At 55.0% G+C, this 15080-nt stretch overlaps 1 protein-coding gene across 9 annotated transcripts in view; it reads right to left on the minus strand.

Annotated features, from left to right (window-relative positions):
• Dab2ip (DAB2 interacting protein) overlaps positions 1–15080 on the minus strand; it is a 187183-nt gene that overhangs the window by 21053 nt on the left and 151050 nt on the right. For all 9 annotated transcript variants that reach the window (XM_005382545.2, XM_005382555.2, XM_005382546.2 and 6 more), the window contains 3 exons: positions 4889–5042; positions 3171–3269; positions 1739–2293 (listed from right to left, as the gene is read on the minus strand). In XM_005382545.2, coding sequence (XP_005382602.1) covers positions 1739–2293; positions 3171–3269; positions 4889–5042 — 808 coding nt within the window. The remainder of the gene's footprint in view (positions 1–1738; positions 2294–3170; positions 3270–4888; positions 5043–15080) is intronic.

Here is a 15080-nt window from a genome sequence, read left to right on the forward strand (position 1 = left end):
GACCTGCGGGTGACTCTAGGGTCCTGTCCCCTGCATATACCAAGCAGAGGTAAGATCAGCATCTCCCCTTGAGCTCCCACTCAACCCACAACTTCCCTGAACTCCTGTGGTGGGTGCCAGGCCCCAACAGGGGATGGGGAGCTGGTCCTAGGGGAGGGGAAAGCAAGGCACAGGGAGGAAAATGACTTGTCTTAGGCCGTACAGTTACCTGGGGCCCAATCCAGCCTAAGCCTTCAGCTACCCAGGCCTGTCTCTTGTCTCGCAAACTGCTCTCACCACATCTGCTCCCTCACACAAGGAAGCCTCAGTAGTTCCCAAGCGTTCCAGAAAACACACCACTCAGTCACATCAGTCACTTTCTATCCTTCCATCCACTGCCTCCCCGCCCTACCAGGGGCTGCCAAGTCTGGCTGGAGACCGGCTCCCACTGCCTTCCCCAGTGGCACCTCAGTATGCTTCTCGGCCACTTTGGATTGAGTCTGCTTCCCAGCCCTGACCCTGGGACCAGGGACTGGAAGGTCAGACGCAGCAGCAGGAAAGGCTTGGACCCTGCTGCCTTCCTCAAATCCTCTGGGGCCATGGGCTTCCTTACTCACTCCTTCCTAGCACCCCGACTCCACCACTGCTCAGTGAATGAGCTGGCCCCTCCAGCAACCTCCCCAGCAAGTCTGACGGCTGGGGCAGGGAAGAGGCAGCAGCCCAACATGGAAGAAGGCATCCCCTGCCACGTGAGCAAGTTCCTCTCCTGATGGCGGGCCTCGCTGCACAGTGCCAACAAAAGACGGGGTTACAGAGGCTCTGTAAGGGCCAGGGGACTTCCAGCCAAAGCCTCCCTTGCCAGGGCTTCCAGGCACAGGTAAGAGGACAAGGGGTGCCTGAATCATGCACAGCTCCCCAGCTGGGCCTCCTCCAGCTCTGGCTGAGGGCTCAGGACCCAGACCCAGGGCAGTTCCCCACCTCTAACACACAAGCCATACACTCTCAAACCACATCAGTCTGGAGACTGAAGCCAGTTCCTCAGCCTGGCACTTGGGGTCTTTCCATGTCACAGGACAGTCCAGCTCAAGTCCACCCTCCCTCTTCCTCCCCTCTGGGCAGCTTTCCCCAGGGGAGGTGGCACAGCAATGAGGGAAGGATGTCACACAGACACCCACATGCTCCGCTAAGCTGGGAAGTCCCCAAACCACGCGGGTGGGGCTTGAGGGATGGTGTGGTGGGCCCATTTTCAGGAGTGGCAGGTAACAGGGGAAGACAAGGCTCTGGAGCTGAGGGTCACTGACTGTCCACCTGTGTGTGAAATCTGTGCCCAAGCTGTGACAGTGTGGGCAGATGCTGAGGCCGTTGATGGTGGCTCATCTGGTAAGTCACCTTTGGGGATGTCTGTCCAACCCAACACCCCACTGGGTATGTGTCCAGGGTCCACGTGTGCTAGGAGAGCTCAGCTCCATGCCCTGCTCAAGCCCTCTGGACCAGCAGTGGGGACATCTGAAGGGACGGCCCCCTAACACACACTACGAGCCATGGTCCTGTCCACAGCTCCACACGTGACTCGGGGCTCAGCCCACCATGGAGACTGTAAAGCCTCCCACCTCATGACCAAACTTGGGTCTAAGGAGCCCACCTGGCTGTGACCACTGTCCCCAGGGCCTCCACTGGAGCTGGGTACTGAATAAGGACAGGAAGATGCGCAGCCCCACGCCTGTGACCAGGCCTCCTTACAAGCAGCACCCAAACGCACCTTCACCTTGCCCGTGCTCTGCAAGATGTGCACCAGGGCAGACGCCATCTCTTCCTTCGTCTTGGCGCTGAGGATGGGCTCCAGGGCTGCGCACAGCCCCAGGTAGTGGTTGGTGATGTGCTCGGCAAACTCTTTGTACATCTCCATGGGCAGGATGGTGATGGTCTGGTAGCGTGCCTTGATGCGGATCATGGGCCCTGGCCCCTTGCCGCCCTTGGGGTTGGGCGTCACCACGGGGTACCACTTCTCCACAAACTGCCGCCCAGCCACCGAGGCAGCAGGCAGGCTCACCAGGCCCAGGTAGCTGTTACGCTCCTTCTTCTTCTTCTTGTCCGTCTCCCGGTACAGGTGGACGGTGACCGTGCGCAGAGGCGGCAGGTTGTGGAACTCGAAGTGCTCGCCCCAGAACACATTGTCCGTCTTGAGCTTGCCTGTGGTTCGGGCGTAGAGCACATCGTCCAGGCACAGCTCGCACAGGTACTTCTTCTTGGCTGGCAGGTCCTTGGCCTCAATCACCCACAGCTTCAGGATGTGCTCCACACGCCGGCTGTTGTCCTGCATGTGCACAGGGGCCCAGAGCGGTCAGCTGGGCCACCACCTGCCCAGCCCAGAGCCCGGACTCCTGGGCTATCTGGAAGGGGACCTGAGGGGTGGTGGTGGTGGTAAGGAAGGACTCAGATCCTGAGACTGCATGGGGTCCAATGGCCACTGTTTCATCTCCTCTTACACAGGCTCACTTGGGTAAGTAACATAGTCGGGCCTCAGTCTGCCTTTCTATAAAATAGGACAAAGTAACTCCTGGCTCAGAGAGACTGAGGAAAGAGGACAGCACAAAGCCTGCCACATCTCGGGGTATGGTGCCCTGGTTAGCACTTTCTCAGGTTGCTGGTCTGTGAAGTCACTGAAGAGGTAACTACGGCTAAGTGGCTTAACAGGTAACTAAAGTAATTGAAGAAGTAACTACTTCCTTAGTGACGTCATGGCCACCAGGACTGGCCCACGTCCACAAGTCAGCTGGGGAAACAGACACAGCAGAGATTACATCAGGGTCCCTACCGACCGTGGGAGCCCAGGAACAGTGGGAACACAGAGGAAGGCACCAAGCTGGGCCAGGCTTGCCCGCCTGCAGGAGGGGGCAGGTGTCTAAGCTGGACGAGAACAAATGAGCCAGAGTCAACTGGGGAAAACAGGGACCAAAGTTCCAGGCAGATGGTCACAGCACCCAACTTGCCCTTTCTTCAGCCCAGCCTCCTCCCTGTGTAGCTTCAGTGACAGACGCACAGCAGCTGTCTCAGCCTACTCAAACCCCTGCAGACTGTACCAGGCTCTGCCTTCCCTCCAACTCCAGACCCCACAGGAATCCTGTCCCGGCTCCCTCACGCTGGAGGCTCCTCTCAATCCCTGTGCCCAGTGAGCGGAGGTGCAGGCCTACCTTGTTAGGGTGCACTGCTCGCCGCAGGTTCTCCATCCACTTATCCCGCTCTGCTGCCGACCTGCAGGAAAAGCACTTGCTTCCCGATGATGTTGTCACCTGCAGGGGGCAGACAACAGTATTACAGGGGAAAGGATGGTGGCAGACTGGGTAGTGAGGAAAGGCCCCTGTGGCCGTTGCATCCGCACACGGTCTCTGGAAGAAGGCAGGACAAGGCTCATAATCACCCATGCACCTCACATTTCACATGTGATATACTGAGACCCACTGTCCCTGAGCAGCTCAGCAGCAGGGAGTGGCCTGCCCCTGTCACCTGGCCCCTGATCCTTGCCTACAGTCCTCCTGTCCAAACAGGAAAGCACTTTCTCACTCTGACCTTCCTCTTCCTAAGATGGGAGAAAAGCGAGCATGGGGCACACTGCCCAAACACAGGCCTTGCACACCACAAGCAAAGCCTTCTTAAACACAGAAGCACAAATTCCAAGGAGAAAAGCAAGGACAAGCACAAGAACCACCCAGTCCCTAGCTGACACCTTCTGAGGCTTTTCTGGCCCAGCAGCAGTAACAATGATAATCACAAATCCTAACAACTGTGCGCCAAGCCCACAAGGGTCTTCTGCCTGGAACCTTTCCTCTGTCCTGCCCGCCTCCCTCCTGCTCATCCCCCGGTTGCAGCTTAGATGTCTCCTCCCAGCAAGGGAGCCTGACCCAACCTGCTCCCATTCTGCCCACAAGGTCCCTGGCAGCATGCCATACCCCTTATCCAGGCACTCGAGGGCCTGCACGTTTCCCAGCAGCCTTTGCTATGAAGACGTGGACAGTGACTGACCACCTCAGCCATCCTAGCCAAGGAAGACCAAGCCCAGCTCAGCAGGGAGTCTTACACTCGAAAGAGCACACAGGAGGCACAGGCTGTGGGCAGATGCCAGGAGGTTGTCACACTAGTTCCTAAATGGCAGCTTGTCATTATCAGGCTCATTCCTCTACCAAAGAGCTCCCCAAATTATGCATAACTGTTGGAGGTGGGAGTGGGTGTGGGGCAGGAATCTTCCCAGAAACAGAAGCAGGAAGAAAGACAAGGGGAATAACTGGAGAAGCAACGAGGAACTCCCAGCAACACCGGCAGCATTAGCAACTGGCTGGGTCCCTCAGCCTGGTGATGTGAACTCTGACATCTTGCCTTCTCCAGGCCATGCTTCCCCAGCTACCAAGAGGAACTGCACAGGTAACCGTTAGGGAACGGCCTTGCACAGGCTGGGTCACTGGGCCTCTGTTCTCAAATCCTGGGTCACAGAATGCTGGGCAGGAAAGGTCTGTGCTCTCACTGAACAGATGGAGAAACAAGCCCGGATTCGGGGGGGTCCCCCTCCATAACCCACAAGGCACTGGGGAGTGAGCAGGCTCCCACAGGGGCCCTGAAGCTTAAGTAATTCCACACAGGCTTTTTGTTACTCACTTGCCCCCAGTGGAGGCCTAGCGCCTTCAAGTACTAGCATGGGGAGGAGGCTCTGGGTCATTTCCAAGGAACCCTCTAGCAGGAATAGGACCCTCCATGCTCCCAGATCTACTCTGTCTCCCAGGAGTCAAAAGCTATGAGCAGATTCTGGCCATTTCTGAGGAGCCTGCCCCTTGCTGAAGCCAGAACAATCCATGAGGGGCCTGGAGACCAGGCCAGGGAAGCACACAGGTGCCCCACCCTGACCTGTGGTGAGACCCACCTCGAAGCAGTAGTCCTGGCCCAGGATGCTACTGTGCACCGGCTTGATGACCACCTCCTCCTCCATGCTGAGGTCCAGCGCCTCCACCGCGCTGCTGGGGCTGAGCAGGGACTCGTGGGAGCGAGACTCCTTCAGCCTTGGCATCAGATGGGACCTGGGGAGGTGGGCAATACAAGTGTCAGACAGGGCCGGCAGCAGCACTGCCAAGCTGGCTGCCAGCTCCCCACCCACTCACCTGCCTCTGCCCCTACTTCCCTCCCAGGGCAGTCACTCCTCTTCCCAACCTCCACTCTCCGTTGTTTTCAGGCAAGTGTGGGGAGAGGGGTGTCATACAGACCCACAGTCCCTCTTCACTGTGGGGATCTGGGCAAGGGGCTCAGACTCCCAGAGAGCAAAAATCTGAAGATTCTATAACTACTTGGACTTAAAGTAAGCTTCTGAGCCTGCAGGGTAGGGTTTGGCCCGGCCCTGAGACCCCTAGCAGAGGTACCCAGGCCCAGACAGCTTTCTGAAGTTCTGGGGTCTTCCCCCCTCCCCTCATCTCTGTCCAAAACCAAAGCAGACTCCTTGTCCCAACATTCATCCAGAATGCCACTCAGTAGGGCCTTTTCCACACACTGTGCCACTCCACTGGCCCCCATGAGGTAGGAAAAACCCAAGAACTTCTACGGTTCCATTTTATAGACCAACAGCCAGATACGTTGGCACACGTTTATAGTCCTAGCTATTACACAGGAAGATGAAGCAAATAGTTTCAATTTCAAGGCCAAGCTGGGCAACTTAGCAAGATGCCGTCTCAAAATAAAAAGGGCTGTGCACATAGCTCAGTAGTAGAGTGCTTGCCCAGCATGCACGCGGCCCTGAGTTCAGTTTCCCCAGACCAAGTGGGGATGGAGCAGAGGAGGAAAACATGTGTCTGTCGGGAAGGGATGCTGCAGTCTGCACAATACCCGCAATGCTGAGACTCAGCTAGGGTCCACATACCAGGACTCAGGTTCACGCCAGGTCTATGGGCCTAACAGGCCTTGGCACAAGGCTCAGGCACCTGGACTGGCTCTGACAGATCTGGCTTTGGACCTGAGCCCACATTCACCTACTATATGGTCCTGGCCATGTCACCCGCACAACCCTGGCCTTTGTGCCTCAGTTATTTCAGTGCATCATGTGGAAACGTACCAAGGGAGTACCTGCTCTGATGCTTGGAAATAACCTCAGAAAGGTCAAGAGCCCCTTCCTGAGCCAACAGCACAGTACCTGCCCAACTGCTACCTCCTCCTATAGCTGGGGCTGAGGAAAAGCCCTAGCCCTGTCTGGGCCTGGAAAGACCATTCCTGCCATGGAAGCTGAGCAGGCCTTGCTCACACCTGTGTCTGTAGCCTGCACTCCTGGAACTGGGAAAAATCTCCCTCCTTGGGCTTTGCCCACAACGCCTCCATCCTCTAACACCCTCTGACCTCTGGCGCCAACACGCCAAAGGCTCAGTCTACCATTTTCTCCCTACCTCAGTCAGGCGGGGGCTTGGGCCCTGACCTGGAGGGACTCAGAGCCTGGCAGAGTTGCAAGACACTCCCTCGCAGGGCAGACATTCTGCACACCCATTTCCATGATCACCTGGAGTAAAGGTGGCTGAGGTCCATGATCTATGGGCTCAGAATCCAGAGCAAGCCTCGAAGGGCCCTGCCCAGAGGCTCGCAGGCTGACAGAAGCCACCCTCCCAGCCCAAACTCCACATCTCCATGGTACCAGCTCTGCACGCACATGAACCTCCCAACATGAAGTCTAGGCATTGCAAGGGATCAGAACTGCAAGTGGGACCCCAGCCCTTGGACACCCTACCCCCAGAGACCCAGTCAGCCTCCTCCCACTGCCTCCCCATGCCCAGCGTGAGGCTGGCCTTGAACGCCCTGAGGAAATGGACAGGGGCAGAGGAAAGCTGTGAGGCCTCTGAAGTCGGTTTGGAACCTGCCACACTCCTGAGGCTCCCTGTGGAGCTCCTCCCTATGGCCCATGTCCGCCAGCACATAGCTCCACCAGGAGGACCCTTCCTTGGGATGCCCCAGTTCACAAAGGCACATGGCAGCCTACCTACCACACCACACCACACCATTGTAGGTGTTCAGACAGCTTCTTCCCTTGATGACCTCTCCGAAAGCCTGGCCGCCTTCCCACTGCAAGCACTGACCAGTGCTGTGGGGAGGCCTGCCTTCTGCTTGGCTGAGAACCCAGCTGGGGGTGGGGCTGGTGCCGGCGCTCGGACTGGGCAGCGTATCTCCCTGACTCCAGGGTCCTCCCCGCCCCCAAATGGGCCTCATACCTCAGTGGAAGATGCCCTGCCTCAGATATCAGAGAAGTCACCTCACCTAGGAAGAGCCGGGACCTGCAGGCCCCTAGACCTGACATCCAAGTCCGCAAACAGTCCACAGCCTGGATCAGACTGCTCTCTGGCCCAGCCTGGAAAGCCCTGCCAGATCAGGCTGCTGGGAGTCCAGGCGCGACTGCCAGGGCCCAGAAAATACAAAAGGAGGAGCTGGAGAACCAGGCCGCTTCCTGCCTGCGGTGCCTGAACGTGCTGAATGGCTGGAGAGAGGAACAGGGGGCCGGTTCAGCACACTAGGCCTGTCTAGGGAGACCCAAGAGCCCTGACAGCCCCAGGAACCCAGCTGGCTCTAGCCAGATCCCAAAACAGTCATAGCTCAGAGCCTGTGGCTGCAGAACCCTCCCCTTCCTTCCTTGCTGTCCTGTTCCACAAACATGTTCCAGCTGGCCCAGGTCGACCTACAGAAGGCTTAAGGTAGCTCAGGGCCCTTAGCTAAGGAACCCTGGACTGCCCTAGGCCTACTGACTGCAGCTGGACAGCCCTGACTCTGGCCACTTTCCCAAAGGCTTCTCCATGAGGGGGGATATGAGCGGACGCTGTGCCCAGCCATGGACAGCGGTTCCTCCAAGGTCTTCCAGGCTGCCCCTGGGCCTCAAAGCGCTGGTGGGTGGTGGCAGGACATGTGGGCTCATGTATCTGCATTTCTTTCTCACAGCCTGAAGTCTGCCTGCCACCCTTCCTCCCTCTGGGCCCTGACACACAGCAACCCTGGTTCTCACCCACTGGCCCAGAGGGAGCTGGGCTGCTACAGTCTGCCAGGGTGTGCCTGGCAGGCAGCTGATAAGAGCACTGGGGCTCGGAAAGGAAAAATAGTCATTTGATCACTTCCTGGACTCAGCAGGACCATCTCAGGGCTTAAAAACCACCTCTCCAGGAAGCCAGCTACAAGGTCACATGTCTATAGCTCCAGCCACTCCATAGCAAGGATTGCCTGCCCCATGAGTCACCCTAGGCAGGCCCTTGCCCCACCCTGCCTTCCGCTTATGCCTAATACGGCTGGATCACTTCCTTCTCACCTCGTTTGTGCCTTGCCAGGCCGAGCAAGCAGCCACCTGAGGGAGAAAGATGGGCACCCAGGGCTGCCCAGGCTCCAAGGGGGCAGTGAAGGCACACCCAACTTGGGGAGTTTGGGGAAAGAGTGAGAAAGCACTGGCCCCTCTCCCATTCCACACTCAGGAGGTACCCCCAAAACTCAGCACAGGGTGTGCATCAACCCAGCTCAACAGTACAGTCCTTTCCTCACTTCAGCTGCATGCAACTCTGCCTGGAGCATTCATCTACCCATTTTACAGGAAGCGAAGATGGGCTCAGGGAGGAAGAGTTACCCATCTGCCTTGCTGTCAGTGCTAGGATATAACCCAGGTGTGGGCCCTGTCCACCACTCCACAGGTGTGGAGTCTATGGTCTGATGCTATTGTATGAAGGGCCTCTGCTGTTCACTAGCTCCTGTGTTAGGTCTCTCGATGATTCCCAAGGATAACAGGGATAGAAGGAGGCCCAATTGCATGGTTTCTCCCAGTGGCCAGTATCATGACAGCTTCCTCCTCTGACCTTCTGTGGTCCTTAGAGATGAGGGCCTGATCCCATTGGCAAGGTGATAAAAGGAGGGCAAAGGTCTTCATCCAGGGGCCTCCACCCCTGCAGATCACCTCCACACTCCCAGTCTGAACTAATTCTCACGGGACGACCCTGCCAAGAACACAGTGTAGCTACGCTGCACTCAGAGAGGCTGCACCACACACCTGCCACTTCTCACCAGGGCAGAGCCAGCACCTCTCTGGGCCAGGTGCCATGGTACTGTCACACACTTCACCTCACAGAACCTTCAACAGCCCAAGAGATAGATGCTAACCTCACCGTGCATTAAGCGGAGGAAGTGAGGCCCAGGGTCCCATCTTTCTCCTAATGTTGCCATCACACCTGGGGCTATCTCCTTATATGAAAAAGGAAGGTGGATTCTTACCTCAAATGGAGACAATGATAGTGAACTACACTAAAAGACAAGATTTTCCAGGGGAGGCACTTCCCAGGCCTTTGGGTCTGTGATGGGGCGGGTCCTTCTAAAGACTCTAAGATTCAGTTCTAGCCCAAGTCTTGGTACTCAGTGCTGCTGGCTAGGGGTCCATCTGCCTCTTTCACTTGCTTGCAGTGGCCTCACTGCTGGGCAGCTCCACTTCAGGACCTACATCTCTCAGGTAGGCCTCCAAGCACCTGCCATCCTCCTGCCAAGAAGTTCCCTTCCCTTAGTCCTATCCAGTTCTCAACACTGGCCTTTCTTCCAGAAGTGTTCTTGGACTTCCTGGCCAGACAGTGCCATTCACCAGGCTGTGCTGGGAAAGTATACCACAGAGATGTCCCTCTGCGAGGCAGTGGGGCTCCTCATGGGTAGGACTAGGCCTGGCTCAGCTCTGAAATTCAGAGCCTCAGACTTCCCAAATGAAAACCTTAATACCCCACCAGCTGAGGTCATGCAGAAAGGAAGTCAGCTGGGATGGGGACAGACTTCCTTGGGCCCACAAACCCTGATGACATGGCTACTGTCTGGGAGAAGGGACAAAGAAGAGCCACTGGTGGGTTCAGCAGACCACTGCCTGTTTAAGACAAGTTCCCAGGGGCAGTACTACAATATTCACCCCAGAATCAGTGATAGAGAGGATCCCAGGGACTCTTCCTATCCTCTGTAGCAGGACCCTGCTCCCCATGACCCCAGTTCTCCTTAGGACCTCCAAAGTCACGGCAGACTCTCTAGCCCCATGACAGCCCTCTACGAACTACAGCCCTGTGTCTCCTGCTTTCTTTCCATCCCCAAGCTGGGCTTGCTGTACAGGAGGCCCTTTCCCTGTATCCTCCATGCAGGGAATTCTTACATCTCCCAGGAAGGAGGTGGCAGGAGGTGGCACCAGAAAACCCAGGTCACTCATGGGCCAGCCTGCCACAGGCGTAAGATCAGGGGAATCATGGGCAGCAGAGCAGAGAAAGGTCCATAGCCAGGCTGAGTGCTCACTGTGACCTACTCATTTGGGTGTGGGGAGGAAGCCCTTCCCAGGGCCCAGGAAACACGGGTATGGGCACGGGCAGGCCACTATTAGAAACACAGCCAGCCCAACAGCAGTTTATTGTGAAGCCAGGCAGTAGGAACAAGGGGATATTGTCCCAACTCTCGGGGCACAGCCTTATCTGATAGCCTTCTAGCCAACCCACAAGCTGTTTTTCAACTCAGATCCTTTTTTCTCTTAAAAGGTTAGTGACACAAAAGTTCAGAAAACTCATTAGTTCTAGGAGGGAGGGGAGCCAAAAATAAAAACAAAACTGGAGATAACTGTAAAGCTCTACTTGATACAGTTAAGGATGCGTGCAGCTCTAGGCGAGTAAGTTGAGAGTGGGGTTGTTTAGCCTGGATAGTGAGGGGCTCAGGGTCACCCTCCAAATCTCAAAAGGACAGAGGAAGCCACCCTACAGGGTCCCAAGGCAGGGCTGGGACCAAGAAGGGCCAACGTCAGCTCAGCCCCAAATGGCCAGACTTATTTGGTTTTAGACAGTGGGCACACTGTAGCTGAGGGTACACCAGCAGGAGCTGGAGATCCTCGAAGACCCACTGCAGGTGGAGGTGCCTGCACTGTCAGGGGCTGCTGGGGCAGTAGGGCAGGCACACATGCAGGCAGGCAGTAGAGGGACCACTAAAGTAAACACACCTATGCACAGGTGTGAATGCATGCTATAGAAATGCCACCAGCAGCTGGAAACAGGCAGAAGCCCAGCTAGGAACCAACCTAGTCTCTGCTCCTGATATAGCACAAAACCCTAAGGGCCTTAGGTGTTCAGTTCTCTAGGTCTGTTTCCTACCCGTAAGCAGGGATAATGACACATCTCTCCACTGTTGCTCCAAGGATCAAGTGAGACACTGTAGGGCAATGTCCAGGAGGGCAAGGGTCTGTGCCAGTAACCACCGGTCACCTGTGACTGTCCCAGCCCCCTTCACCAATTTCATGGTCATGCACTGTTCAGGAGCTGGGACAAAGATGTGAACAGCACAGATGAGTGACAGCGATGCTGTTTATTAATACTGACCTCTTCTGCTGTGATACGTTATATTTTATGACACAGGAATGAGGGGATAAGGATTTCTCAGGCTGTTCACTGTTCTTTCCCCTCACCACTCAAATTTCTTACTTACTCCAAGTGCAAAACTGGGACCAACCGTATCTCCCCAAAGGCCCTTGTGACAGTTACTCTTGGATGTCAACTTGATTGAATTGAGAAACACCTACAAAATTCATAATGCACATTTTTGGCTGTGTTTGTGAGGGTCTTTCAAGAGATGACTGACATGTGGGATGGAAAACTGAGGGAAGAGAGCCACCCTGAATGTGGGCTATACCTCAATAGGATGGGGCCTGGATAAAACACTGGGAGGAAGCTGCTAGCATATGCTGTTACTCTTGCTACTTCCCAGATGCCTTGAGGTGAGCAGGCTCTTCGCCCCAAGAGGTTCTTTCACCATAACATTCCTGCCTTGGAGCCCACTGACCATGGACTAAAATCTCTGAAACCATAAGCTAAAAAGCTTCTTCTCCTTAAAGGTGCTTTTCTCAGGTATTTTGTCACAGCAACAAAAAGCTAACACACCCAGGATGCCTTGAATTTTTAAAAAGCCCTTAATTTCTCTTATTGAGCTTAAGGAGAAAGAGGGTATGTCTGGGGGTGGCTCCTCTGTCTGTGAATCCTAAGCCAATGGTCTCTGACCCTAAGGCATGCTTGGTCACATGCCACTGGCGTTACAACAACCAGGCTTAAAACACAGTATGAACTCTTGAACAAGATGTGTCTCCACAGTCATGCCACCCCAAAGCTGGGAGGTCCTGCTGATTCTGGAGTCAAAATCCTGCAAGCTCTCTAGGCCCCTTCAGGCCCAAGCACGCTTGCCACACCTTTGCCTGTAGAGCAGGCAGGCCCAGACAGTGGTGCTAGAGCTCTCTGTCCACAGTGGAAAAAGACCCTGTCTGGATACAGTCCTGGAACATGTCATGACAAGGGCACTGACCTTCTGAGAATCAAGCTGCAGGACATAAACATAACCATGTCCCACCAGAACATCCAGCAGGGCCATCTCTCCCCAGCCCAGCCTTGCCCTGCTGGCCTGGGAACTGGCTGCTGAGAAGGCTAGCACTTACTCCGGGCCCAGCTGGGATCCCAGGAGGGGAGAAGAATGCAGCTGCCTAGTTGCCCCGGGGGAAGACAGAGCCTGTCCTAAAAAGGCAAGGAGGCTGGCCACTCAGCCTGGGAAGGTTCCCTGGGATAACAGGACCCAGAGGCATGGTCCTCAGCTCCAGGTTTCCTCAGGCCAGGGATCGGTCACAGCAAAAGCATGAGGAACCCATGGGACAACCCCCATGCATGTACTGAGCCTTGACCTTTTGACCTCCCCTGACCTCTGTGATTCCCCACATCACAAAGCTAAGCTGGCAAAGAGGGTCCACACGCTGGTGACCAAAACAGGATTGGGGGCTCCTCGCCCACTATGGCTCAGTGCATACAGCCTGAGGCTTGGTATCAGTAGTGCCCAATAGATGCTGACCAAATAAGTGACACTATGGCAGCCAGGACCTAACCACTGCTTACTGCACACCAACTGTGTGCCCAATGGTAGGACTCATGCTGCTTTCTAAGTACAGGTGTTATCTCACAGCCTTCTCCCGAACACCTTGCGCCCAAGGCGGCACTGCCTCAGGGACAGGAGAGCAGGAACTCAAACTCAGGCCTGATAAGCCCTGCAACACACTCTCAGTGAATCCAAAGGATTTAACGAAGGGAGCTTTAGTACATGTCTACTTTGCTGAAGAGGAAACAGGCTTAAGAGAGTGGAAGTGACTCCTCGGGTTACACAATCCAGAGCAAAAATCCGGGATCCTGGCAGCCTAAGCACCCAGTTAGGCAGCATGGCCCCTCCATCACATGAGGCCAGGATCCACCCTTATTCTGCTTATGACTTTGGTCCTCTTCCTCTTTCCCCTGGGCCCACAGACCCTTAACAAACCCTCTCCTCTCTCTTGGCTGCTGTTTCCACAGGCTGAGCTACTTTAGGGAACCATGAAGGCCCATATCAACTTCTTATTACACAAGGGACCACCACTACTCCTATACCACGACCTACAGCAACCCAATAGTGACAGCTCCTTGCCGCTCAGTGCTGACTTGGTTCACAGGCCTGGTCCCAGTCAGAAGAGGCAGCCTTCAGCACCCTCGCCAGATCCAACCCCCACTTTCCAGTAAAACTGGAAAAGTGGAGTCTGCAAAAGACATCTGGGATCACGCTTACCTTTCTACATCTCATTTCCTTTTCAGGGAAGGGGATACTGAGACAGAAGAAACAAAAAACTTTCCAACTAATCCCCCAAGTCATCCTGCAGCCTGAATAATTTTGGGTTTTTAATCAATAGCTGTCAGACTTGTCAAATTACTTTGGGGACCGCAAAGCAGTTTTTAAACATTCATAAACCTCAGTAGAACCGTGAAGTGCCCTGAATTTTAAAAGGACAGAATATAAGGAAACTCATCGAATAGGATGGGATTTGGGCAAATCATAAGTGAGTTGTAGGCAATTGCCCCTCCTGCTTACAACTCCTGGGCCCCAAGAGAAACTACCAGGCTTGGCCCGCCCATCAGAAAGTTCAGGGAGAGAGACACCTCCCAATCCTAAGCCCTACCACAATCTCCCCAAGGAGAGCCCCTACCTCCTCAGCCCCAGCAAAAGAGCCCAACTTCTCCACACAGCACTCAGGCTCTGACCCCAGCTGCATCCGCGGTGACCCTGACACTGTCAATAGGGCACACTCAGACTCCTGCACCCGCTGCGCATGTGCTGCCTCCCCACCTGCCGCTCTGCACCCCTCCCCTGGACCTCTCCACTTAGACCTTCTTAAGATGTTTCAAGGCCCTGGCAGAAATGTTCCCTCCCCCTTGAGCGCAATCTGGTCCCATCCCCCAACATGTCCAGCATCCCCCGCCCCTGCCCGTTATAATGGATCACACCACTGAATGTGGGGCTGGTTTCTGAGTGGTTCCTATCCCCACCCCCACCCCCAACTGTAAATACTTCCAGCAGCAGACTCAGGGCCATGGAAACACAGGACCCAAGGGAGGAATGATGAAATAAAAACAAGAAATGAGCTAAAAACCAAGGACTGCTATTCCCCAGGAAGTGGCTCCCTCTGTCCTCTGGCTTACCTCATTCCTCCTTCCCAGCTTTCCCTTTTCCCCTCCAGGAAGCCCTCCTTGGTTTATAAGGCCCCACCCACCCAATGGGAGGATACAGGCAGCAGCATCCTCTCTGTCTCATCTCCTCCATCCACAACACAGGTGCCATGTCATGTGACCTCCTGGAATGGCGCAGGCTGTTCAAGATAAGTGATAAGGTGATCTAAGGATTGTCTCCTTTCCCTGCCCCTGGGGACAAGGCTTCTGCCCAACAAAAGACCAGGCACTTATCAACCTGCTCCTGGCACTAGGTTGGCTGATGACAGGCTGAAGGAAGAGAGGTTTTCTTTAAAAATACACACAAAAGCCAGGTATTGTGGGGCACAGCTGTAATCTCAGCTACTCAGGAGGCTGAGACAGGAAATCAAAAGTTCAAGGCCAGGGGCTGGGAATTTAGCTCAGCGGCAAAAGCGCCTGCCTGGCATGCACAAGGTCGTGAGTTCGGTTCCCGGTACCGGAGAAAAACCAAAAAGAAAAAACCAAAAAAAGAAAAACATGGATGAAATTACCAACTTTACAAAATCATTAAAGCAAGAGTATGGTGATCAAATCTTACTAGAT

The sequence above is a fragment of the Chinchilla lanigera genome, unplaced genomic scaffold (assembly GCF_000276665.1).
Source record: "Chinchilla lanigera isolate Chin_1 unplaced genomic scaffold, ChiLan1.0 scaffold00018, whole genome shotgun sequence".
Lineage (NCBI taxonomy): Eukaryota > Metazoa > Chordata > Mammalia > Rodentia > Chinchillidae > Chinchilla > Chinchilla lanigera.